Source organism: Notechis scutatus, chromosome Z (assembly GCF_049901735.1).
Source record: "Notechis scutatus isolate UNSWTSFEM ecotype Mainland chromosome Z, rNotScu1.2, whole genome shotgun sequence".
Taxonomy (NCBI): domain Eukaryota; kingdom Metazoa; phylum Chordata; class Lepidosauria; order Squamata; family Elapidae; genus Notechis; species Notechis scutatus.
This window is the reverse complement of record NC_142025.1, coordinates 48,067,752-48,095,398: the sequence shown is the minus strand read 5'-3', so window position 1 is coordinate 48,095,398 and position 27,647 is coordinate 48,067,752. Positions and strand designations below refer to the sequence as shown.

The window sequence follows — 27,647 nt, the reverse complement described above, 5'->3', positions numbered from 1 at the left end:
TTGATTAGTTTCCATCCATTGTTTCTTGTCCTGTCCTTTGGTGTTTTGGAAAGCAAATTGACCCCTCCTCTTTGTGGCAGCCTCTCAAAGACTGGAATACTGCTATCATTTTATTTATTTATTTGATTTGTCAATCGCTTACAAGATAATAGGTATAAGTATATACATAGTTATGAATACATGAAATGGGTACATATAAGAAAAAATAAAAGAAACAATAGGACAGGGACAGTAGGCACGTTGGTGCGCTTTATGCACGCCCCCTACAGACCGCTTAGGAAAGGGGTGAGGTCAATAGTAGACAGTCTAAGGTTAAAGTTTTTGGGGTTTGGGGAAGAAATCACAGAGTCAGGTGGGTATACCAGACATTGACCACTCTGTTGCTGAAGTCGTATTTCCTGCAATCAAGTTTGGTGTGGTTTATCTTGAGTTTGTATCTATTGTGTGCTCTTGTGTTGTTATGTTTGAAGCTGAAGTATTCATTGACAGGTAAGTCATTGCAATGTATGATTTTATATACTATACTTAGATCAGACCGAAGACAGTGTAATTCAAGGTATTCTAGGTCTAGAATTTCAAGTCTGGTGGCATAAGGTATTCTACAACGAGTAAAGGAGTGGAGAACTCTTCTTGTGAAATATTTCTGGACTTTCTCAACTGTGCTAATATCAGATACGTAATGTGGGTTCCAGACTGATGAACTGTATTCGAGTATTGGACTAGCAAATGTTTTGTATGCTCTAGTTAGTAGTGTGATATTACCAGAGAAAAAGCTACGTAGGATTAGGTTAACAACTCTTAATGCCTTTTTGGCTATGTAGTTACAGTGGGCTCTAGCACTTAGATCATTAGAGATGAGTACTCCAAGGTCCTTGACAGAGTTTGGATCATCAACAATCATCTTGACTATTCAGCTTGTATTTTATTTTCTGATTTTTTTTTTGCTAATATGTAGGACAGAGCATTTATTTGTTGAGATTTGAAGTTGCCATTTGTTTGACCATTCTGATACATAGTCAAGATCTTTTTGAAGGGTAGCAGTATTGTATGTGGTATTGAACAGCTTTACATCATCAGTGAAGAGAACGCAGTTGCTCTTAATATAATCACAGAGGTCATTTATGTAGAGTATGAAGAGAGTTGGTCCTCGAACACTGCCTTGGGGGACACCACTATTGAAAGGTACAAAATTTGATAGGACACTCCCAATTTTGACCATTTGTTGTCTGTTTGACAGGAATGCTACTAGCCAGTTATGCAGTTGTCCAGAGATACCATAAGATTTTAGTTTTAGGAGTAGTTTGTTGTGTACCACTGAATCAAAAACTTTACAGAAGTCTATATAGGTTGTGTCTATTATTTTGCCCTGATCGAGTTGTGTAGTCCATATGTTTCTGCAGGGTAAGAGTTGCAGATTACATGATAGTTTTTTTTCTGAAACTAAATTCTTTATTGGAAAGTAGGTTGTTTGTCTCTAAGTGGAGGATAATGGATTAGTTAATAATTGATTCCATGACTTTACAGGTGACGCAGCATAAGGAGATTGGTCTGTAATTTTCAACTAGGCTGGGGTCTCCCTTTTTGAAGATGGGGATGACCGTGGCTTGTGACCATAGGTTAGGCAAGGAGCTGGTCCTGAAAGATTTTTCAAAGGTTATGCTTAGAGGTTCTGCTATGGCAGTGGATAGCTTTTTTAAGAAGTAGGCACATATTCCGTCCGGTCCAATAGATAGAGATGGTTTTAGGTTGCGTAGTGCCTTTTCAACATTGTCTTCTGTAAAATCGATATGTATTAGATCATTGTAGTTTTCTGTTAAAGATGTTGGCTTTAATGGTGTCATTGTTGCAGTCTTTACCATTAGGTCCTATCAGGGGTGGGATGGACCTTGAGTCTTTTAGTTTGTTTACAAAATTGTAAAAAGCGTGGGTGCAATTGGTGTGTAGAAGGTTTTCCTCTTGTTTAATGTGATAATTGGTGCATTCAGTCTTTATCTGGTGGCATAAATTTTTGTATCGATTTTGAAATTGGCAACGTGACCAGATTTGTTTTTCCGCCAGAGTGATCTCTTTTTGGATTGAAGTTTCCTTATTGTTATGGGTAATCTGTTTTTTTGTGTGTGTTTTGGGAGTTATTGTTGGTGTATATAATTTGATGACTCTTTTGACTTCAAGTAAAAATATGTTGTTATGGTCTTCTACAGTATCGCGTGAAGTGAATAGAGATTGCCAATCAAGGGATGAGAGATCGTTGTCTATAAGATCATAGTTGCCTTTTTTGAAGTTATAATTGGGGATTACGTCATTGTGATGATTTTTGTGTGGACGTATGTTGAGACAAAAGTCAATCATATTGTGGTCACTGTTGGAAAAGGGTTCTTTAATTTGTATTCCGTAAATTAAATTCAAACTATTGCAGAAGATGAGATCGAGGCAGTTGTTTAGTCTAGTATTGTTGGTTACTAGTTGTTCCAGTCCCAGATTTGTAACAGCATTGTAGAAGGTTGCATGTATGGGTTCAGTTGTACATTTGTTTAGGGTCCAGTCAATATGAGGTAGATTGAAGTCACTAAGAAAGATAAAAGCATGTGGGCAGGATGTTGCCCATGTTAGTAGTGAATTTAGCTTGTTTACATGTTCAATGTCATAATCAGGTGCTCTGTAACATAGTAGAGAATCGAAATGTGATATTTAAGGATAGTTCACAGATGATGGTTTCAGGAAGAGCAAGTTCCTGGGTAACTTGGATGTTTTTTAGATGAAAGGACTTTTTATAGAAGATAGCAACAGATCTTCAGGTATTTCTGAAAAGTCAGGAGAGGAGAGGCCTACCTCACCTCTGGGAGGAGAATGTAGGAAAAATGGAAAGGATGGGAGCAACTTCTGAAACATTAAAAGGAATGGAGCTAACCTAATGTTGGGGAGTGAAATAATGTTCCATGAGGTGGGCATCATGGAAGACAAAGCCTGCTACCTAGGATTGACCAAATGTAGGTCCCTAGCAGACTGTAGCCACATAATGCCAAATCTAATGGGCTAGGCTGGTATAATTGAGAAGATGCTCTCCCTCAGCTAACCTGATCCCATTCCATGGGCATTTGCCATTTAAAACGAATAGCTTTAACTGGACGAGTGTTGTAATGACGAGGCAGTCGAGGTGTTTGATCATGATCAAATGAATCATGATGAACTTTATTGGAGTCTAATCTTGCATTTATACACATTTTTAGTAATCCTCCAACATTGGTTAACTTTGGTTTCTGCTCAACTTTCGTTACTGTTTAGCATAGTAATTAATACAATTAATTATCTCTAGTTAAAGTCTAACACATGTTTACTTCCTCTCTCTAATCCTCCTTTACATTAGTGACTTTGTTTGCCTGAGTTGTATTTGCTTTGGAACCTTCATTACCTGAGGTTTGCCATCAAGATAATGATATTCCTGAAATTACAACTCTACATATCCTCGTTTTTTATTTTAAATGGAGGATTCAAAGATTTATGAATGTATCTCAATTGTAGAGGATTAAGAGAGGGGAAAGCAGGACAATGCGAATAAATTTGGAATACATTGAATAAAACAACAGGTTACAATTAGTACAATAATAATAATTATAGCATAAAAGAAAAACTGTCTGAGCCAAGACCAATCAGGGAGCCAATTGGCTAGCCACTCAAATGGTGAGTACTGAGCATGGATATTATTTTGAATGTATGATTGTAAATTGGCAAGCTCATCCTCAATAGTTTTATTCAAAGAGTGAAAAATTCTGAGAATGAACATTGGTGGCATATTTATCAAAAAAGAACCACATATTAATAGGAAAATTGTCAGGATACATATCAGGAGCTATATTAAGTCCATACAAAGAAGAATTAAAGGTACCTGACAACCAATAGTAGTTAGAACAATAACTATAATTCCCTAGCTTTTTTAATATGTGCTGAGCAGCATCATAATCAGACCAATTATGAAGCCAAGTGTGTTTAGCGTGACAACAGAAACACAGATCCCTTGTAAATTTACTAACTTTCAAGTAACGCCAACGGACAGAATTCAATTGCATAGGGGATTTAGAAAATAGCCAGGGGTGTGAAATAGATTGTAGATGTAAGACAATAAATGTAGAAGACATGATCAAAAGAAATTTGACCAAATGCCATTGGGGGCTCATAGTATAAAGTAATATTTGTGCCTTGGGTCATAAACATATATTGTGCATGATGAACCCACAAATTAGGGTTAAGATGAACCACAGAAGTGTCATTAACCATAAACAAGAAAATACAAAGTAAAATTGTAACAGAATTAGCAGTAATAATAGCAAAAACAGCAGCAACAAGATTTTCAGGAGTCTGAGGTAATGAGGCCTGTTGCAGTTGTTGTTGAGCTTGATATGTAGTAGATTTAACCTGGCCCCAAGTGATGGGTTGCAGGCGCTTCAACCTTGGAAGCCAGACTTCTGTGTTCAGATGAAGATTGAAATCCGGAATCAGGTTGTGAAGGCCCTGATGCCATGCCATGATACAGACGAACACAGCACGCTGGAACCCACACTGCTTGTCCAGTAGAAGGATCTTCCACAGCAGCGTAACCACAACCCTAGGTGATCAGCAGTGTAGGGCCTTTCCAGTTTGGATCTGGAGCTTGGCGATACTTTACCAAAGGCCTTGCTAAAGATTCAGTAGTTTGAAAATGCAAATTAACAGGTGAGTCTGCGAGAGAATCTAAAAAGGTTAAATAATTCCAAGTATATAATGCTACATAAATGAGATTTTGAATCTTTCGCAGATGGTAAGGGCCAGACTCAATTTGTAATTGTTTATGAAGCAATGGCTTAAAAGTACGATGAGCTTGCTCAACTATAGCTTGACCCTGAGAGTTGTAAGAAATTCCATGCACTAAAGTAATATTCCATTTCTGACAAAAGGTTTGAAGTTCCTTACTAATATAAGCTGGGCCATTATCAGTTTTCAACTGAGAAGGCCAACCCATTACAGCAAAAGAGGATAGGCAATGAGAAATAACATCTGAAGTACGTTCATGTTTTGAAACAGTAACCCAAAGGAAATGTGAATGAGTGTCAATAGACGTGTGAAGATAACAGTATGGCTTAAAGGTTGAAAATTGAGTTACATCCATTTGCCAAATTTGATTAGCTTGGGTTCCTCGTGGGTTGACACCCACTGGAAAGGGAACTGCCAGTTGCTGACAAGCTGGACAAGCATGGACAATATCCTGGGCTTGAGATAATGAAATTTTAAATTGCTTTGCAAGCGATTTGGCATTTTGATGAAAATAAGAATGGCTATCAACAGGACCAACAAACAAAGACGCAACATCCTTTAAGGATTCATCTGCCTTCTGATTTCCTTCAGTCAAGGCATTAGTAAAGGGAGTATGACTCCGAATGTGTTCTACATACAAAGAATACAAGTGAGTTTCCAAACTATTCTTTAAAGATAAAAACAAGGATAACAAATTCTTATCCAAAGAGAGAGCACAATAAGAAAAAGGAAGAGATTGCATAGTTAAATACACATATTGAGTATCAACAATCAAGTTAATAGGTTGGTCATTGAACAATTGTAAAGCTAAAATCACAGCAGCGAGCTCAGCACGTTGAGCTGAAGTCTGCGTGGCAGTAAATTTAGAATACCATTGTTGTTGAATCTGCCAGATGACCACACCCCTTGTAGGTGAGCCATCAGTAAAAACTTTAAGACCTTTAGAAATAGGATTTCGCACAAAAATGAAAGAAAAGACCAGATTTAAAGTAGTAGTAACCACTATTCTAGGATCCTTGGGTAAAGAATATAATAAGTTTCCCACATATTGAGAAAAGGCTATCTGATATGATTCTGAAATCATCATCAAATGCTCATGTTCAACTTTTGTACAAGTGAAAGCTATGCTAATGAGATTCTGTCCTGTAAGATGTAAGGCTCGTTTACAACCTTTAATAATCAAATCCTCTAATGCTGATTTGATAAGGATAAATGTTTCTAGGTGGAGTAGCTGACAAATTAATCAATTCATGAATGTTGACTGCTTGTGGAGAGGCATTAGAATAAAGACATCCTGTGGGTAAGGGTGCAGTAGGAAGAATAGCTAAACAAAGTCCTATTGTTAAGGATGTTATCCTGTCCACATATCGATGCTTAAACTTATTCAATATTTCTTGAAGGCATGTTTGTGCTATATTAGCATACTCCAAACCCTCGCAACTGATTGGTCCGGACGGACAGCGACCTGATTGGTCGAAACCCCAGCCGGGATTGGAGCGCTAGGAATCTGCCGCGATTGGCTGTGCCGATCATGGGAGATTCAAAGCGCTGCCATTAACCGCCAAGCACGAGCCAGCCCTATATGAAGGGCTGCCGCGGCTTGTATTCTTTAGACTATTCTTATCCTAAATAAAGACCTGAACTCACTAAGATGGTCTCGCGTCTCCTTCGAACCGATCCACCCCAGATCTAACACTGGAGACGAAGGTGGGATCGTGAGACAAGGAGACCACCCAGCACGTGGCGAAGCGGCACGCAGCAACAGGCAGCATGGCCGGCATCAACTCACCACCTGCACCCTTCAACCCTGCTACAGAGGACTGGAAATCCTATACCGATAGGTTCCAGATGTTCCTCGAGAGTAGCAATCTTAAAGATGCCAACGGCCACAAGAAACGAGCCGTGTTTCTCACACACTGCGGGCAAGATGGCCAAAGCCTTGGCCAAACCAGAGGACGTTAAGACCATGGAATGGGGCGACCTCGAGCCCCTACTGCGAAGCCACTACACCCCCGTCGTGCCCATCCTCATCCGGTGGCACGATTTCTACAGGTGGGATCAACGCGAGGGCGAGGGGCTTGGTGATTTCATGGCGGCACTACGAGACTTGGGCGGCCTGTGCGAGTTCGCTGATCTGGACGAGGCACTGCGAGACCACGTCATCCTAGGACTCCGAGACCCTGTCCTCCAGAGCCGCATCATGGCAAAGGGCGACATCTCCCTTGCCGATGCCCTCACCGAGGCAGCCGCGGCTGAAGCGGCCAAGAAATCAGTGGCTCGGATGCAACAATCGAGCATCACGCCACGATCGGCGGCCGGCGAGATGACTTCAACCCCGAGAAGTGACCCGAAACCAACCATCAAGACACAACCACACACCACGGCGACATCGACTCCTTCTCGGAGACCGAGGACGAGGAGGAAGAGATCCACCACCTGCAAGCAGCACGGGGCGACGGGAACCACGAGGTCGTTAGTCAAGGTTCCAGTGCGCCGGCTGCAGAGGCGATCACCCCCACTCGGACTTCCACTTCCTCGATGCCATTTGCCGGCAGTGCGAGAAACAGGGGCACATCGCCAAGGTGTGCTGGAATAAAAGACACTACAGCCCGCGATGACGAGAGGGAAGCCCCAGGCGACGAGATGGCAGCCCTCGACGGCGAGAGAACACCCCCACCAGACACCGAGATCACCAGACGGAGAGCCGCTGGAGCCAAGAGGGTCGGAACAGACAACTCCACGAGGCAAGACAAAGGGAAGAAACACACCAAACCGTCGTCATCGGCCATTCCTCCACAAGCGACACCAGGAAGATATATGTAATGGTGGGAATAGAAGACCAGCCATGCGACATGGGGATGGACTCCGGGTCCTTCCTCTCAATGGTCTCATGGCGCACCATCAAGCGCCTGGTCCCCACCATCCGCCGCCACGAACTAGAAGACCAAACACTGACCTTCAAAGACTACCAAGTGAACCGCATCCCTGTAGTTGGCAGAGGCCATTTTAAAGTCACCTTCAAGGGCCACACCAAGTGCTACCCCTGACAATCGTCGACCGAGACAGACTGAGCCTATTGGGACTGCAGTGTGTTAGGAATATACACCCTAGCAGAACGTGCAACGGCAGTCTAGCAGACAGGCAGATAGTGTGAGACAAAATGTTGTAGTAGCTTACACTCAGTAAGACAGATACACTGTGCAAGTTAAATAGTTTTTATTCCAGCAAGAGTTATAGCATAGTCAAAACAGTCCATATGTCATACACTAAGTTCAGTCAGTCCAGGGGTTATTCAGTTTGCAAAGTCCAGTGTCGAAAAAGAGTTCATTAAACTTACAATCAATCAGTCCAGTGATATATCTCTTTTGCAGTCAGAGATATGAAGAAAATCAAACCTTTTTTCTTCTCTCAGCAAACACGCAGTTATCACCATCAATCCATTGTCAGCATTCCAGTAAAAGCCAGGGAAACAGTGAGCTCTCTTGCTCCCTCTTATGGTGATTTTACAACCGCACCCAAAAACTTGGTTTACAGTTTAAAGTGATACATACACTTAAACCCACTAACATAGTTTATATATTATTCTACCCAAACTAAGTTAGGTAACCAATGTTATCCCTAACACAGTGGTTCGCACCCCTGGGCATCGAAGTAACCGGCATCCACCACATCGGAGAGGCGGACTGGGAAGCGGCGCTCGTGAGGGACTTCCGGGAAGTCTTCGATGACAGCCTAGGCAAGTACCGGAGGTCCCCTATCTCATTCAATATAGACCTGAGCATCGCACCAATCCGCCTTAAGCCCAGGCGAGTGCCATTTGCACTCAAGCCCAAGATTGATGAGCAGCTAGACAAGCTCATCGCGCAAGGGGTACTGGAACCAATCGATCACGCCCGGTGGGAGACCCCCATAGTTACCCCCATCAAGCCAGATGGGTCCATGAGAATCTGTGGGGACTACAAGGCCACCCTAAACCACGCGCTCCAACAAAGCGCATACCCCGTCCCAGTAGTTCAGCACCTTCTGCACTCACTGGGGGGAGGCTGGATTTTTGAGAAACTCGACCTGACACAAGCCTACCAGCAACTGCCGGTCGACGCCACAACTGCCGAAGCCCAGACCATCGTAACACACTGGGGGGCTTTTCGTTGCAACCGGCTCCAATTTGGAGTCAGCGTGGCACCCGGGGTCTTCCAAAGCCTCATGGAAAGACTCCTCCAAGGCATAGAGGGGGTGGTGCCCTATTTTGACGACGTCCTGGTGGCTGCGAAAAACGAAAAACAACTGGAAGCCCGGTTGAGGGAGGTACTGAAGAAATTCAGAGACTCGGGACTCAACGTTAAAAAGGGGAAATGCCAACTCCGGGCAGAGAGGGTTGAATTCCTAGGGTACCTCCTAGATAAGCAAGGGATCCACCCCACGGAAAAGAAACTAAGAGCCATAAGGGAAGCACCACGGCCCAAAAACAAAACGGAGCTACAGGCTTTCTTGGGACTGTTAAACTTTTATAATGTCTTCCTACCTCAAAAGGCGACCATGGCGGAACCGTTGCATAGGCTGTTAGACAAAACAGCCACCTGGACCTGGGGAGCACGGGAAGAGAGCGCCTTCAACAACACAAAGAACCTGCTAACATCTGACGCGGTACTAATCCAGTAAAGCGAGACCCTGCCATTAACGGTAACATGCGACGCATCGCCCTTCGGGATCGGCGCCATTCTCAGCCACCAGCTACCGGACGGGAAGGAAGCACCCATCGCTTTCTCATCAAGGACACTTTCAAAACCAGAAAGAAACTACAGTCAGCTCGACAAAGAGGCCCTAGCAGTCGTCGCCGGCGTCAAGAAATTTCACGAATACCTTTACGGTAGGACTTTTACAATCATCACAGACCACAAGCCGCTGCTAGGAATCCTGGCAGGAAATAAGGCCACACCGAACATTCTATCACCAAGAATGACAAGGTGGTCCGAATTCCTAGCAGCATACAATTACCAGCTGGTACACCGATCCAGAAAGGACATCGCCCATGCAGACACCCTGAGCCGCTCACCCTTGCCCAACCTGGAAGACGACCCGGCACCCACGACAAAGGTACTTCAAATAGAGACAATACCCAACCCACTAGTGACCGCGCCAGACATTGCCTGAGAAACAAATAAAGACAAGCGGCTGGCACAAGTCCTGAGCTGGGTTGGAAAAGGGTGGCCGGAAGGGGACAGGGATGAACTATTCAGACCCTTCTGGAACAGACAAACTGAACTTTTTACTGAGAAGGGCTGTATACTTTGGGGGGACAGAGTGGTAATCCCGGAAACATTACAAGAAAGGGTACTGGGGATGCTGCATGAGGGACACCCAGGGATGGTTAAGATGAAAAGCCTGGCCAGAAGCTACACATGGTGGCCGGGAATGGATAAACAGATCGAAACCTGGCTAGCCAAATGCAAACAATGCCAAGAATCCAGACCTAATCCTCCCGCCGCCCCAACCCAAGAGTGGGAAACGTCAAGAGGCCTGTGGTCTAGGATTCACATAGACTTCGCGGGGCCAACCAAGGGACACATGTACCTTATCACAGTAGATACTTACTCCAACTGGCTGGAGGTAAGCACCATGAAGTCTACCACAACGGAGGCGGTAATAAAGAAACTGAGCAAACTCTTTGCCACGCACGGCCTGCCAGACGTAATAGTGAGTGTTGGACAACGGCCCCCAGTTCACCGCACTAGCATTCGAACAATTCCTGGCAGGCCAAGGCATACGCCATGCATTAACTGCGCCAGCAAATCTGGCGGCGAACGGACACATGGTCCAATACATGAAGAAAGCCATCCAGAAAATAGAAGCAGCCAACATACAGGACAAAATCAATAAAATGCTCCTCATTCAACATATCACACCTAGCGCAACCACAAATAGAAGCCCGGCAGAACTAATGATGGGCAGGAAACTACGGTCAACGCTAGATAGAATGCATCCCACATACAACCCTGACAAACCCCCGGGCTCCTCCAGCAAACACAGAAAATTTAACATAGGGGACACAGTATACGTGAAAAACCTGTCAGGGGAACCACTCTGGGTACCAGCAACGATCACCCAAATAACCGGCCCTTATCATACCAATTAGAGACAAGCGACGGAAAAAACTGGAAACGGCACATTAACCAACTAAGGTCAAGAATAGCCGTCACCAACAACCATACACCCGAGCAAGAAACTAGAAGTGGGGGGGGAAACAGCAAGCATTAAAGAAAGAACCAAAGGGAACCCCCTAGTACAAGCTGAACACCCCCCTCCCAGAACAAATAAATCACAAATAAACCGGTCCTACTCACCAGTAAACACAGGACCAACAGAACAGAAACCCCGGAATCTTCACCTGGAAGGTGCAGCCAAGCCAGTTCAACCAGCCCGGAAAGATCCGGCGGGAACAACAGGAGCGGCAGCTCAACCAGCCCGGGTAGACCGGGAGGGAGCTACCAAGAAAGGCCCGGCTCAACCTTCCAGGCGGTTCCATCCCAGGGAACCAGAGCGACAGAGAAGCCATCTGAACCGGTCGACGACCATGCTGGAACTGAACCGCGCAGGTCAACTAGGCAGGTACGAAGCCCCGCCTACCTGCGCGACTACGTCACGACGCACCGCCAGACGAAACCAAGAGGGGAGGGGTGTGCTATATTAGCATACTCCAAACCCTCGCAACTGATTGGTCCGGACGGACAGCGACCTGATTGGTCGAAGCCCCGGCCGTGATTGGAGCACTAGGAATCTGCCGCGATCGGCTGCACCGATCGCGGGAGATTCAAAGCGCTGCCATTGGCCGCCGAGCCGCGAGCCAGCCCTATATGAAGGACTGCCGCGGCTTGTATTCTTTAGACTATTCTTATCCTAAATAAAGAGCTGAACTCACTAAGATGGTCTTGCATCTCCTTCAAACCGATCCACCCCAGATCTAACAATGTTCTTTGAAGATCAGTTAATACAACTAGATCTCCTGGTGCTTGTGCCTCCTTCAAAGACTGAAATAAGGGCAACATATCACCAGTTGTAATGTAGAAGAATGGGCGTGCCCAATTAATAATGCCAAGTAATTTTTGCCATTGTACTAAGGTATATGATTTCTGTACTTGTAATTCAGGAAGAATTGGAATGGAGCAATTGTGCAACATTCTATGTCCTAAGTAGGTATAAGGTTCTACCTTTTGAATTTTGTCTGAGGCTATATACAATCCCTGTTGTGCCACAATATCCATTAACTCTTTTAACAATTTAGATTCATCAAAATCTGGGGCTGCTATCAATATATCATCCATATAATGATAGACTAAATAGGAAGGAAATTTATTCCTAAAGGGTTGAAGAGCATTATCCACGAAATATTGACAAAGTGTAGGGGAATTAAGCATTCCCTGAGGCAACACGCACCAATGATATCGTTTTGTGGGCATGCTATTATTAAAAACTTGAACAGTAAATGCAAATTTTTCTTTGTCTTGAGGCTGCAAAGGTATAGTAAAAAAGCAGTCTTTAAGATCAACTACCAATAATTTATAAAAATTAGGAATTAAGTTAGGATTTGGTAGACCACATTGTAAAGGACCCATATTTTTATAAAGGACCAAATCCTGCAAGAGGCGAAGTTTCCCATTTTTCTTTTTTATAACAAAAACAGGAGTATTCCAAAGACTAGTAGAAGGTTCTATATGACCAGCAGCCAATTGTTCTTGAACCAATTGTTGTAAAGCATCGAGGTTTTCCTTTGATAATGGTCATTGTTCCACCCAAACCAGCATAGAACAGAGCCATTTAAGAGGAAGAGCCATCATCAAGAATCAAATGAGCATTAAGAAGAGAAAGGATATCATGGCTCCAAATATTAGTATGAATATCTAGAATGTATGGTTGTAGGGAAAAAAAACTTACCAGCAGATGTTGTAACATTATTTTCTTGAACACTCTGCCAAGCAGCTGTAGAACCTCCTATTCCTCACAATGAAGAAACTGTTTTTTTTTTTTTTTGCCACTGTACTGGCCAATGTAAAGAGATGACAGTAACATCGGCTCCAGTAACCCTTAAAATGGTTGTTTATTTAGGAAGAGTGTTAACAAAGGACGAGAGGAGTTCAGCTGATGAAGTAAACCTACAGATAAAAAAGTTGATCCAAATCCTGCATCCACATGATTACCTATACCAGGAGATGGATTTTCATATAGAAGAAGAAACAATTGAACAACAGAAGAATTACAAGGAAGAATTTGAGGAAGATTCACCCAAATCTGAATCATGAAGATACCATTGTAATCTATTACCCCAGGCACAACAAAACAGCCCTTTTTGTGTGCAGAAGAACGAGGCAAAATTAAGCCAACTAATCCTGAAGGAAGAGGTCCTTTAAATTGAGATGGAACTATTTTAACTTCCAAGGGAAATTTAAACTCAATTTCCTCTTGAGTGATTAGATCAATCCCAGCACTACCAGCTGTGGCTGGGGGGGAGTGAGAGAGACTGCTGGAGGAGTCAGGTAATATTTGCTTCCCATCTTCAGGGATCATTGTATAACCATTTTTTATTCCTTCTACAAGTCCTCTTGTAAAATTACCACTAATCCCATAGTCTATAACTACCTTTTTTAACTCTCCTAAGATCTGATAAGGCAGACCCTCCCATTCTGCTACTTGCAGTCCAAGCTGTGGCCCCTGACCAGGACGATATTGTACTGGACAAACAGACAGTAATTCTGCAAGTTCTGTTCCTGAGACAGAGGCATCTGTCTTACAGTTCTCAACCATTTTCTGAAAAGAAGACTGAACAATAGAGTCAGGAGGCTGTTGCCCTGTATGTGCAAGAGCTGAGGGAATGGAGGACATATATTCAGGTGAAGGAGGATAAATGACAACATTAGTATAACTTGAAGGTGGAGGTGTTAAAAGAGAAAGTTCATTGTGACCAAATTTTTCAATTGCATGCCTACATAAATGCCACACCTGCAAATCTTCTATTTCTGCTCTAGGTTCAGTATGCAATGTTTTTCCTATACGTTCCCAATCAGTTAATTTTAAAGACCCCTCTTCTGGATACCATAAGCACTGAGCTGCAATCTCCTGGACCAGACTTAAGAGATTTTTGTCTGGTACCTCAGTATTATTTTTTTTCAACAAATAGCCTAATTCATCTACACGCTTCCTTTGTTCCTCAGAAAGCGAAGACCCCATACTTACAGAAACCAAAAGGTTGAAGAAACCGCAAAGGGTTGAAGGTGCACCAAATCCTTGCCGGACGAAGTAAGAGGGTCCCTGTTCATGCGCCACTTGTTGTAATGATGAGGCAGTCGAGGTGTTTGATCATGATCAACTGAATAATGATGAACTTTATTGGAGTCTAGTCTTGCATTTATACACATTTTTAGTAATCCTCCAACATTGGTTAACTTTGGTTTCTGCTCAACTTTCGTTACTGTTTAGCATAGTAATTAACACAATTAATTATCTCTAGTTAAAGTCTAACACATGTTTACTTCCTCTCTCTAATCCTCCTTTACATTAGTGACTTTGTTTGCCTGAGTTGTATTTGCTTTGGAACCTTCATTACCTGAGGTTTGCCATCAAGATAATGACATTCCTGCAATTACAACTCTACAGACGAGGAAGAAAACTGGCACCAAATGCAGCTTGCAGAGAAGATTTATACTATATTCTGTCCTAGGAACACACACAACTGCTTGAGACACTGCATTTTGCATCAGCTGGGGCTTCCCAATATATTTCAAGGCCTGCATCATATAGAGTGCATTACAATAGTCCAATTTGGAAGTGGTAGGGCATGAGTGACTATAAGCAGAACCTCCTATCCAGAGATGGGTGCAACTGGCATACAATGTGAAGCTGTGCAAAGGCTCTCTTAGTCATAACTATCACCTGCTCCTTATTTGACCAGTTATGACACTCATTGAAAAACAAGCATTGCTACCCATGCCATAATGGATAAATACTCCATTTTTTTCAGAAAGCTTTTTGATAACATTTTTACTTCTTTCTTTCTGTGTTTGTTCGTCTTTGTTTTGTGATTCAAATCCTGAAAGTAGGAAACAAGCATTCCTTCAGAAGCACTAATTTCTGCAAAACTGTGCTGCAGCTAAATGTTGCTCCCCTTCACCCCATTATTCCAAAACAGGTCCACGTTTAGATGAAACCTCTCTACCAGCTGTGAACCTACCACTTCACCAAAGCATCTGTGCCACTATCAAGGAGATCCTGCTTTCAGGAATTTTCTCCCAGCAGGATGGGGAACCTGAGGTCTTCTGAAGGTTGCTCAGCATTTATTTTCAGCAACATCCATACTGACCTTTCTAACTGAGGCTGTTGGGAGTTGTTGCAGCACCTGGAGGCCACAGAAATAAATACTCTGTCCGAATATTTAGTGTAACTTAACTTCCATTATTTCACTCTATATCTGTCTTCCAGATTATGAAATAATTCTTTAAAATCTGGCATTTCAGACTTGAGTCTATATTCTAGATAGAATAAACATTCAGTCTTTAATGCTCATATACTATTAGAGGAACTTCTGGAAATGGTCCCCTATCTTTCATCAGATCACTGTTGCCTGATACTAAGAACCTATAGTGTACATTTTAGGATTTTAAATTCCATAGACAGACCACATGCCTCAAAATATTTTTTCCCCATTTTTCCTTCAGATGCATACAACATAAAGGCAATTCACCACCAGAACTACTTAGCTTGTATATGGCTCTCCCTTGCTTGTAGAAATTCATGCTAGTTTTCATTAAATAAATTTGAGGGCAAAAAACAACACTTATGAAAAAAACTAGAGTAAAACAATGACACTGACACATACAGTCCTCTTAATTGCCAGATAAAACAAAGGTAAACATGTTTTCTTTCAGGTCTGTAATCCCAGGATAACACCACAGAGATGAGTGGTTTTCCTAGCAGATAGTAGGAAGAAAGTTCCTTGCCACTGCCCTTTTTTCGGTGATAGTCTCAAGCCAGCCTTCCAATTGCTGTGATTCTGTTGACTTTAGGTCTTAGGACAGAGTGTAAAGCCATTCAACTCTGCATTCTAAAGACAATAATTTATTTTCTGTTGGGTCCTTCTGTTGGGTCCTAGATGTCCAGCTAAAGAAGACAGAAGTAGAATCTCTTCCCAACCACCAATTGTCTATTGTAGCAATTTCTCAGCCTGGTGGCTTTTCCTGGTGGCAGTTATGAAAAAGAGAAGAAAAGAAAGGAAAAGAGAAGAGAAGAGAGAGTGAAGGAAGGAAGGAAGGGAAGGAAGGAAGGAAGAAAGAAAGAAAGAAGAAAGAAAGAGAGAGAGAGAGAGAGAGAGAGAGAGAGAGAAAGAAAGAAAGAAAGAAAGAAAGAAAGAAAGAAAGAAAGAAAGAAAGAAAGAAAGAAAGAAAGAAAGAAAGAAAGAAAGAAAACCCCGTCTATCCTCAACCTCCCATCTGAAATAAAGTGATTGATTAGATTCCTTATGGCCGCTCTTATTGCCATTTTACTACAGACTCAGAAAGCTTAAATGAGTAGCAAGAGTCAATTATCACAAACAAACCCATTTTTGTCAGTATTGGGAACCCCAAGTTCTAGAATTGGTAAATGCATGGTTGTCCCATATTACAGAATGTCTTGTAGGCAGACCAAGACCACCAGAGTTCTCTAAATTCATGCTATTAAATTAACATATTTAAAAATTGGAAGCAAGATAAAGTAGTGTATTATACACTTCATTGTATTTAATAATAAAATGTATAAATAATAAAGGTCTTTCAATGACTTTCAGGACTTTTACATCCATTTGCATTTGATAGAAAGCATCACTGAAGTTTAAACAGAAAAGGAAGCACGTTATGCTTCTGGCTGTAATCTACTCCACCCATAATGTTGAAAATGTCTACATCCTATTACAAAATAGTTTTTGTGCAAAGTTTGTTTTTTGTTCTTTAATTTGAGTAGTTTTGAAACAATGAACTTGCTGCCCTAAACTTAAGCAGATCTACTTTCAGACAAAACTTTTAATGGCAAATTCCTGGAATGTGACTCCTGCTCAAAGAGCAATTGGCAGTGATGACTAGGAGAACCTTTGCACAACTTTGGTTTGTGCACATGCTGCAGCTTTTGCTGGATTAGGTCTTCCCTGTGTTCAGTTACTCAAGTGTTAATCATCTCCTAGACAACTGCAACACATTGTACATGGGCTACCCTGAAACGCATTTGCAAGTTTTAGCTTGTATAAAGTGTGGCAGCATGAGCAGTTTTTAGGGCCCCTAGAAGAGCTCTTGTTAGAGCGCTACTCTGCAAATCATATGTTGGTTTTTTTCTCAGGGCAGTTCAAGGTTTTGGTTATGATCCTTGAAGCCCTCCATTGCATGTGTTCAGATTATCTGGAGAACCACCTCATCTGTCTAGGACAGGCCCTAGGGCTCATGCTGACATAGGAGACTTGTTATGTATCCTGTCGATCAAGGAAGAGTCCAGGAGAATCCAATCCTTTGGAACTGACCCCTGGGGGAAGTTTGCTCCCATCTACCTGTCCATCTGTAACAGCCCAAAGACTGTTCTAGCCACCTTCAGTATGGTTTTCTCCAACCAGATCTGATGGTTGACCCAGGAACCCAGTGGGGGAATACCGTATTGGAGGTGGCTATTAGACTTCCTCCATGTGCATCCTGGCCCTTCCACGCTTCTTATAATTATTTAAACTGATACTTTGTTTTTACTATTGTTGTATTTACATATTTTTTTAATATCATTTTACATCTTACTGTTGTAAACAACCATAGTAGCCCCACAAAGAGATGGGCAACAAAGAAATGTAATAAACAAACAAATAATACATAAATAAACATCCATATGTGGTATTTAATAGTCCTCATTTTGTCTCTGAGCAGGGACATGCTATTCAGCCAAAAATGAATGAGATGTGTAAATACCTGAAGGAGTAGAATTTCCACAGTTTAAACTCTAAAGCTGGTATTTATGAATGAGAATGGACCATTAGAAATAGAAGCCTGGACTTTGAAAGCCTGTGAGAGATCTAGTTGGAAAGAGAAGAAGATAAACATTGCATTCTAAAAGGGTGACAACTTCAAAAGCCGATATAAAAATTTATGCCACCAGATAAAGACTGAATGCACCAATTATCACATTAAACAAGAGGAAAACCTTCTACGCACCAATTCCACCTGCGCTTTTTACAATTTTGTAAACAACAAACTAAAAGACTCAAGGTCCATCCCACCCCTGATAGGACCTAATGGTAAAGACTGCAATGATGACACTATTAAAGCCAACCTCTTTAACACATTCTTTGGCTCAGTATTTGAAAACAGCAATGGATCATGCCCAGTATTTCCTAGTCGAACCACAGAAAACTACAATGATCTAATACAGTGGCCCCCAACCTTTTTTGTGCCACGGCCCGGTACTGGCATCACAAAATGATCCGCGGCCCGGTACCAGCATCAGCACGCATGGCAAGGCGAGCCGAGCGACCGGCCAGCCAGCCGTCCCCCGCTTCTCCCCACCACCTTCAACTCCTCCTTTGTACCTTTGTCGATGGGCTTCGGGACGGCTTCAGGATGGTCGCTCAGCTTGCCTTGCCTTGGTGCTGAAAGAATCTCGCGCCTTAGTTTTGTTCGAGCGGCCCCCTTCGATGAAACTAAGGCGCGAGGATTCCTTCAGGACCCAAACGCCGCTTTCCAACTGGAAAAGCTCACCGGAAGCACTTTCTCATCAAAACAAGATGGCAGCACCCAGCAAACCGGCGGCCCAGTAGAAAATGTTCCAGGGACCGGTACCGGTCCGGGGCCCGGTGGTTGGGGACCCCTGATCTAATACATATTGATTTTACAGAAGACAATGTTGAAAAGGCACTACGCAATCTAAAACCATCTCTACCTATTGGACTGGACAAAATATGTGCCTACTTCTTAAAAAACCTATCCAGTGCCATAGTCGAACCTCTAAGCATAATCTTTGAAAAATCTTTCAGGACCAAAACTATGGCCACAAGCCACAGTCATCCCCATCTTCAAAAAGGGAGAGCCCAGCCTAGTTGAAAATTACAGACCAATCTCTTTATGCTGTGTCACCTGTAAAGTCATGGAATCAATTATTAACCAATCCATTATCCTCCAATTAGAAACAAACAACCTACTCTCTAATAAACAATTTGGTTTCAGGAAAAAACTATCATGTAATCTGCAACTCTTACACTGCAAAAACATATGGACTACACAACTTGATTATTGCAAAGCAATAGACACAATCTACATAGACTTCTGTAAAGCCTTTGATTCAGTGGTACACGACAAACTATTCCTAAAACTAAAATCTTACAGTATCTCTGGACACCTGCATAACTGGATAGAAGCATTGCTGTCAAACAGACAACAAAGGGTCAAAATTGGGAGCGTCCTATCAAATTCTGTACCTGTCAATAGTGGTGTCCCTCAAGGCAGTGTTCTAGGACTAACTCTTTTCATAAACTACATAAATGACCTCTGTGATCATATCAAGAGCAACTGCGTTCTCTTCGCTGATGATGTAAAGCTATTCAATACCACAGACAATACTGCTACCCTTCAAAAAGACCTTGACTATGTATCAGAATGGTCAAACAAATGGCAACTTCAAATCTCAACAAATAAATGCTCTGTCCTACATATTAGCAAAAAAAAAATCAGAAAATAAAATACAGGCTGAATAGTCAAGACCTTGTTGATGATCCAAACTCTGTCAAGGATCTTGGAGTACTCATCTCTAGTGACCTAAGTGCTACAGCCCACTATAAGTACATAGCCAAAAAGGCGTTGAGTTGTTAACTTAATCTTAAGTAGCTTTTTCTCTGGTAATATTACACTAAAAACTAGAGCATACAAAACATTTGCTAGACCAATACTTGAATACAGCTCATCAGTCTGGAACACACATTACGTATCTGATATTAACACAGTTGAGAAAGTCCAGAAATATTTCACAAGAAGAGTTCTCCACTCCTCTACTCATTGCAGAATACCTTAGGCTACCAGACTTGAAATTCTAGACCTAGAAAACCTAGAACTACGCCGCCTTCGGTCCGATCTAACTATAGTATATAAAATCATACATTGCAATGTCCTACCTGTCAATGAATACTTCAGCTTCCACCATAACAACACAAGAGCAAACAATAGATACAAACTCAAGGTTAATCGCACCAAACTTGATTGCAGGAAATACGACTTCAGCAACAGAGTGGTCAATGTCTGGAATACTCTACCTGACTCTGTGGTTTCTTCCCCAAACCCCAAAACTTTAACCTGAGACTGTCTACTATTGACCTCACCCCTTTCCTAAGCAGTCTGTAGGGGGCGTGCATAAGTGCACCAATGTGTCTACCGTCCCTGTCCTATTGTTTCTTTTATTTTTTTATTTTTCTTATATGTATCCATGTATTCATAACTATGTTTTTACTTATACCTATTATTTTGTAAGCAATTGACAAAAATAAAGAAAGAAAGAAAGAAATATTCAGAAAATATCTTCCCATTTCTAGAATTAATTATAAGCAACCTATAGATTAAAGATTTATATTCACATAAATTGTATATTTGTAAATAAGCACAAAACAGAAGTTTATGAGATAGATGTCACAAAATGTTAATGTCATACAATGTATATTTTTTTGGTTCGGTTTTTAAAGATATAAAAGACAACGTTTATTTTTAAAAAGCATGAACTTTATAGTTGCAGGGGTGGGCTGCTGGGGGTTTGCAGGGGTTTGGGAGAGCCCCTAGCTAAGATTCTGTGCAGTTCGGAGAACCCCCAAATCCCACTCCTGGCTGGCCCTACCACCCCTCCCCTCTCCTCTCAGGAGTCTCCACACAGCCCGTTTTGGATACAGGTAAGTGCAGGGCATGTGTGGAGGCTTGAGGAGGGTGAAAAACGGGCCTCCCGGAAGTTCGTGAAGGCCAGAAATGGGCCTTCCAGCTTCCAGAGAGACTCTGGAGCCCAGGGAGACAAAAATGCCCTCCCTACCATGGTGCAGGAGACTGACTAGGCCACGTCCACCATGGCCACGCCCAACCAACAACTGGACAGAGAACCCTTTGCTAAAAAAAATTGAAGCTCAGCCCTGTGTATAGTTGTGCACTTTAATTTGCAATCCTTTTATCCTTTTGTTTCTAATGTTTCTGTTTAACAGTCCAAACACCAGAATAAATAATAAAGGAAATCCCTGATGTTCCTCAATACCAGGGAAGATTCTGGAAAAGATAATCAAGCAATGAATTAGTGAACACCTAGAAGCAAACAAAGCAATAACCAAAAGCCAACATGGGTTTGTTAAAAACAGATCATGCCAGACTAATCTTATTGCATTCTTTGACAAAGTGATAAAATTAGTTGACCAGAAGAATGTTGTTAATATAATTTAATTGGATTCAGTAAGGCATTTGATAAAGTAGACCATAACCTACCACTAGATAAAGTAGAAAAATGTGGGTTAGATAGCATCACCACCAGATGGATTCATAACCGGCTGACCAACCATACTCAACGTGTAATCCTCAATGGAACTGCATCTACCTGGAGGGAACTATGCAGTGGAATACTCCAAGGCTCTGTTTTAGGCCCAGTACTCTTCAACATCTTCATCAATGACTTGGACAAGGGGATAGATGGGGAACTCATCAGATTTGCAGATGACACCAAGCTGATAGGAATAGCCAACACTCCAGAAGATAGTCTTAAGATGCAGGAGGATCTCAACAGACTTGAACATTGGGCGCTATCTAACAAAATGAAATTCAACGGGAAAAAAAGTAAGGTTCAACATTTAGGCAAGAAAAATCAAATGCACTGGTACAATATATGTGGTACCTTGCTCAACAGTGTAACTGTGAGAGGGATCTCTGAGTCCTAGTGGACAACCATTTAACTATGAGCCAGCAGTGTGGTGCAGCAGCCAAAAAAGCCAACTCAGTTGCATTAACAGAGGGATAGAATCAAGATCATGTGAAGTGTTAATACCACTCTATAATGTCTTGATAAGTCTCCACTTGGAATGCTGCATCCAATTTGTGACAATTTTATATTTTGAGTTTTTTGAATAAAAACTAAAATAGAAAAAAGATTTACTACCTGTTAATTATTTAGTTTTAGGTGATATGTGTTTTTACCTGGGGACGTGATGGCCCAGTGGTGAGGGAAACCTTTACCTTCACCTTATTTTTACTTGATTATAATATTTTATATTTATACTTGCACCCATAACTTACATCACCATAGCTGTGTGTTATATTTTTATAATAGAGACTCCTTGTTATGCTGGTTTTTTATCTCACCCATTTTATTTTATTTTTATGTTATATGTTTTCAAATTTTGCTAGTCACTGACTGAATAAATAGTATTTCATTTCATATAAACTGTTTCTTATTCTCAAAGGAAATAGTTTAATAGGCATGTATAGATATATGAATGATGACTGTTTAATGATTAACTAAATTCCTGAGGAAATTTCTATAGAAATAGGTCTTTTACATAGAAGCCAAGTATTATTTATAGTCCTAGTTATTACAATACACATTTCATAATACTGAAGGAAGAACTAAACATTTCTGTCTTCTTTGCCCTCATATATAAAGGAGTTCCTTAAAAGAAGCTATCTCAGTTGGTTCTTAATTTCAGGGTAGTTTTCTGGAATGTTTTATTATTTACAATGCCTACTTTTTTGTTCCTAAATTTTTTGTTTCTCATTCAGCCAGCTTTTCAAATATCAGGTAAAATTATTCAATTATTTATATTGTTTTAAAATATATGTATTTAAATTCAATTATTTAAATATTCAATTATTATTTATTTTTATTCAATCACAGTTCTTCAGTTCTTTGTGCTTTTTCCTCAGCACTAATGTATGGATGCATTCTCTATAATTATTGATTGTATCTAAATAATCTTTTAGAAATTATCTTTTTTTAATTTTTTATACCTTTAAAAAAAAACAATTCTTTTTCTCTACTGCTTGCTATATTTTAATGATTAATAATAGAAAATGTTAAAATTAAATAGATGAAATCTGAAATAGAATAGCATTGTTTCAATATTTAAAATGTATAGAAGATGGAAAACATGGCGATCATATAAAACTCTTATGTTTTTATGGGAAAAATTATATACATACACACATGGACACAGAGCATGAATGTGGCTACTTGATATTTATTATTATTGTTTGGTTCATTTTATAGACAGTGACACTTTTCTGATACACAATGAAAAACTTGATCTTTGCCTAAATCTTCAAGAATTTTATTCCTTCTCCCTTGAGATCTGCAACAAGCACAACGATCACCAAAATTTTAAGTGGGTATCTGATCATCAGATATTGAATATGGCAAAGAAGTTATGCTTGAGTGTGCCTTCAAAAACAAACATGATACCAGTTACACTGTCACCATGTAATGAAACCCTTGAATTACAAAAGTGGGAATGCAGAAATGACACGCTGCTTGCCCTTGCACCATCAACACCACAACAAGAACAAAATCTGTTTTTAAATCCTGCTGATGGGCGTGAGACTAGGGTTATATTATCAGATAACCCCACCACAAAAAGTGTTTGGAAGATCTATGGAACAAAGAAGAGCTTGTGTGACCAGAAATATGAAGGTAAATATTAGAACTTTAATTGTTGTTGTTGAATTTGCTTACTTAAATTCTCTTCCTTCTTGTTTGAACCTCTTTAACTGAAAATTTAAATAAATTGGATACTAAAGGTATAATTTCAAGTTATATTATTACCTAGCTGTCCTTTAACATATTAGTGTTGTTGTCTTTTACATTATCTGAGAAAAAATTGAACAGGTAGTCTTTAATGTATGACCACAATTGAGCCCAAAATTTCTTTTGCTAAGCAGGATAGTTGTTAAATGAGTTTTGCTTCATTTTACAACCTTTCTTGCCATAGAAAGTAGTTGTAGTTGTTAAGTTAGTTACATGGTTATTAAGTGAATCTGGCTTTTCCACTGACTTTGTCAAAAGATGATCATATGACACTAGGTCGCTACAAGCATCATAAATATGAACCAGTTGCCAAACATCCAAATGTTGCTCACATGACCATTGGGATGCTGCAACAGTCACTTTTTTCAATGCTGTTGTAATTTTGAATGGTCACTAAACGAATGGATGACTAAATGAATGTAGGATTACTATATTCTAAGATATAAATTCTGAAAAATGTATAAACATGGTTACACGTAATGTACACAAACTGTACGCATTCCTTAGAACTAAATCCAGAGATATTTTTGTACAGCATTTCTACTCTCATACTAGTACTTCTCAATCTAAGATAAATATGTTGGATTTCTTTTTTTATAGCTCTATTTACTATAGGCGGCAATGCCTTCGGAGCACCTTGCAAGTTTCCTTTCAAGTATACGAATAAATGGTATGCTGAATGCATAGTTGATGATGATGAACACAGACGACTTTGGTGTGGAACAACTTCGGATGTGGACAAAGACTCTTTAACTGGATATTGTCCCATAAAAGGTAAACTCTTATTTGATAATACATTTATTTTGTATCCCACCTTTATTATTTTTACAAACAACTCAAGGCAACAAACATATCAACATATCTTCTTCCTCCTATTTTCCCTACAACAACCCACTGATGTGGGTTGGACTGAGAGAGAGGGATTGGCTAAAAGTCACCAACTGGCTTACATGGCTAAGGCAGGATTTCAATTCACAATCTCTCCTTTTCAGCCTAGTGCTTTAACTGGCTCTTATGCAACAGAATATGCATATCTATGTTTAAAAACAAGCCTTTTATAATACAGACTGTTTCATGTTCACTACTGCATTATTCTAAAGCAGTTGTGCCTATAGGTGGTGTCATAACATCTTGGTAATGTGTTCAATTAAATTAAAATGTAGTACATTTTAGAATAAGATTAATTAAATTGTTCAAATCATCCTTTGCAATATAATTAGAAGTAACTATTTTGTTCACAGTTAAGGTGCTTAAGAGAATGTGTTTGCATTTGTTAAATTGGGTGCATTTCTTTGGGTGGATTCTGGTGAAAAAGAGGTTGGACTGCTACAGGGTAAACCTGGGTTCACTTCCACTATAGCTCCTGAAGGTCGCTGAGTGATTTTGAAAACTTTCTCCTAATCCAACCTATCTTACAAGGTTGTGATTGTTGGTGGAAATGGGAAGAGAGCATTTTGTGTACCACCTTGAGGCCCAGGAAAAGGAAGGAAGCAAAGGAGGGAGGGAGGGAGAAAAGAAGGAAGAAAGACAGGGAGGAAAGAAGGAAAGGAGGGAGGGAGGAGGAAAGAAGGAAGCAAGCAAGGAAGGAAGGAAGGAAAGAAGGAAAGAAGGAAAGGGATCAGAATGTCAGCAGAGTCATTTTGGCATAAAGTTATCTCTTATGCATTTCATTAATGTTTTATTCTGTGAGTTTGTATTTCCACAAAATGTGGAACTTGTTGACTCTAACCCTCTTTTTTTAGACTATATCAAAATGTTACATAAAACTGACTTCAATTGTACCTTTTCTGCATTAATGGGCTACACTGATCTTGGTTGATCAAATACCATTAGTAGTGGGGGAGGGAGGAGACTACCAGGAAATCTGTGGGTTGTAGGCTACAATAAGGTGCTAGAAAATTCCCAAAAGAAGTCAGTCACAAAGCACTTTTGTTCTGTTTTCAGTGATCAGGACCAAACTTCTCTTCAGGGAACCTTAATTTTATATATATATAGTTTTATTATGTTTTAATACATATACAGATCAGAGGTGCTATTCAGCCGGTTCGCACCTACTCGGGCGAACCAGTAGAAACAATTTGGCGTGGGTCGCCGAACCGGTAGCAACATCTAACTGGCCATGCCCCCAACCCGGTCGCCCAGTTTCCGCTCAGTTGATGCTCGCTGCCCCAGTTTAAAGGAGGACTGCTCCCCTGCCCTAGCCATGTATTTTCAAGCAACCACTTGAAAACACATGAATGTGGGCGGAGCAGCGGTCCATTAACCTGTAAAACTGTTCCAAGGCTGGATTCTTCATGGACACTAGAAGTATCGCTTCGCCTCGTGAGTAAAGTGTCTGGAGCGGGAGGGAAAGAACTGGGGGGCGGAATCCAGCCATGGGGAAGTTTGCAGGAGCTGCAAATGCAAGTCCATTTACCTGTAGAACTTCTCCAATGCTGGATTCACTTCCCCTTGTGAGTAAAGTGCCTGAAGCGAGAGAGAAAGAACACTGTGGGAGGGGAGGGGAAATCCAGCCATGGGGAAGTTTGCAGGAGCTTCAAATGCAAGCCCGTTTACCTGTAGAACTTCTCCAATGCTGGATTCACTTCCCCTTGTGAGTAAAGTGCCTGGAGCAAGAGGGAAAGAACGCTGGGGAGGGGGAAATCCAGCCATGGGAAAGTTTGCAGGAGCTGCAAATGCAGGTCCGTTTACCTGCAGAACTTCTCCAATGCTGGATTCACTTTCCCTTGTGAGTAAAGTGCCTGGAGGAGAGGGAATGAAGGCTGACGTGTGTGTGTGTGTGTGTGTGTGTGTGTGTGTGTGTGTGAGAGAGAGAGAGAGAGAGAGAGAGAGAGAGAGAGAGAGAGAGAGAGAGAGAGAGAGAGAAGAAAGAAAGAAAGAAAGAAAGAAAGAAAGAAAGAAAGAAAGAAAGAAAGAAAGAAAGAAAGAAAGAAAGAAAGAAAGAAAGAAAGAAAGAAAGAAAGAGGAAGGGAGAGAAAGAGGAAGAAAGAACGAAAGAACAAAAGAAAGAAAGAGAGAGAAATAGGGAGAGAGAGAGTGTGGTGTGTGTGAGAGAGAAAAAGAAAGGAAGGGAGAGAAAGACAGAAAGAGACAAAGGAAGAAAAAGAAAGAAAAAGAAATAGGAAGGGAGAGATAAAAGTCTGTGCTATTTTTTTTAATTGTTCCATTATTTATCATGTGTTAATATTTTACACTGTCCCTACACCTAGAATGATTCTACTGCCTTTCTTTTGCCCAGGGCTACCACATATTTTTCAGGGTTTACATGCATTCAATGTCTAGTTCAGAGCATAAATACATGTGTATTTAACAGAGTTGAAAGGGAGTTTGGAGGTCTTCTAGTCCAAGACCCTGCTCAGGCAGGAAAACTGAGGATGCCAAACTCTGAGTAGAGGTCCTGGGAAAGAATAACATTTAGAAGGGACTTTTGGGGGAACCCTATGCCATTTCAAAGAAATGGCTGTCCAGTCTTTTAAAAATTTCCATTGATTGATCACCCAGAACTTCTGGGGACAGGTCCACTGGTTAATTGTTCTCACTGTCAGAAAGTTTCTCCTTAGTTTTAGGTTGCTTCTCTCTTTGTTCAGTTTCCACCCATTGCTTCCTGTTTGCCTCCTGATGCTTTGGAAAATACATACCCCCCCCCCATTTCTTTGTGGCAGCCCCTTAAAAGCCTGTTGCCTATATTACACTCTTGAGTAAAGCATGTGAGCCATTTTCTCCTTTCAGTGGTACATCTATAGTATGCAGATAATAAAGTCAAAAAAGGTGAACAACATTTTTATAGAATTATAGATAAGTTGAGGCTGGGTGACAAAGAATGGCTGGGAGGGGAGGGACCAGGTGAGGCACCCCTTGATGTGAGTGACATTGAGTTGGCCACACCCACCCAGTCACATGACCACCAAGCCATGCCCACCCAGTCACATGACCATTAAGCCACACCCACCCAGTCACAAGACCACCAACCACGCCCACCAAATAAGCCACACCCACAGAACCTGTAGTAAAAAAAATTGAATTCCACCACTGATACAGATAGCCCTCAACCTACGACCACAATTGAGCCC

At 41.1% G+C, this 27,647-nt stretch overlaps 1 protein-coding gene across 1 annotated transcript in view; it reads left to right on the top strand.

Moving 5' to 3' along the window:
• The first annotated feature begins 6,712 nt into the window (after nt 1–6,712).
• LOC113424617 (macrophage mannose receptor 1-like) overlaps nt 6,713–27,647 on the top strand; it is a 75,591-nt gene continuing 54,656 nt past the window's right edge. The window contains 4 exon segments of the mRNA XM_087947311.1: nt 6,713–6,988; nt 22,557–22,575; nt 23,044–23,463; nt 24,178–24,351. Coding sequence (XP_087803437.1) covers nt 6,713–6,988; nt 22,557–22,575; nt 23,044–23,463; nt 24,178–24,351 — 889 coding nt within the window.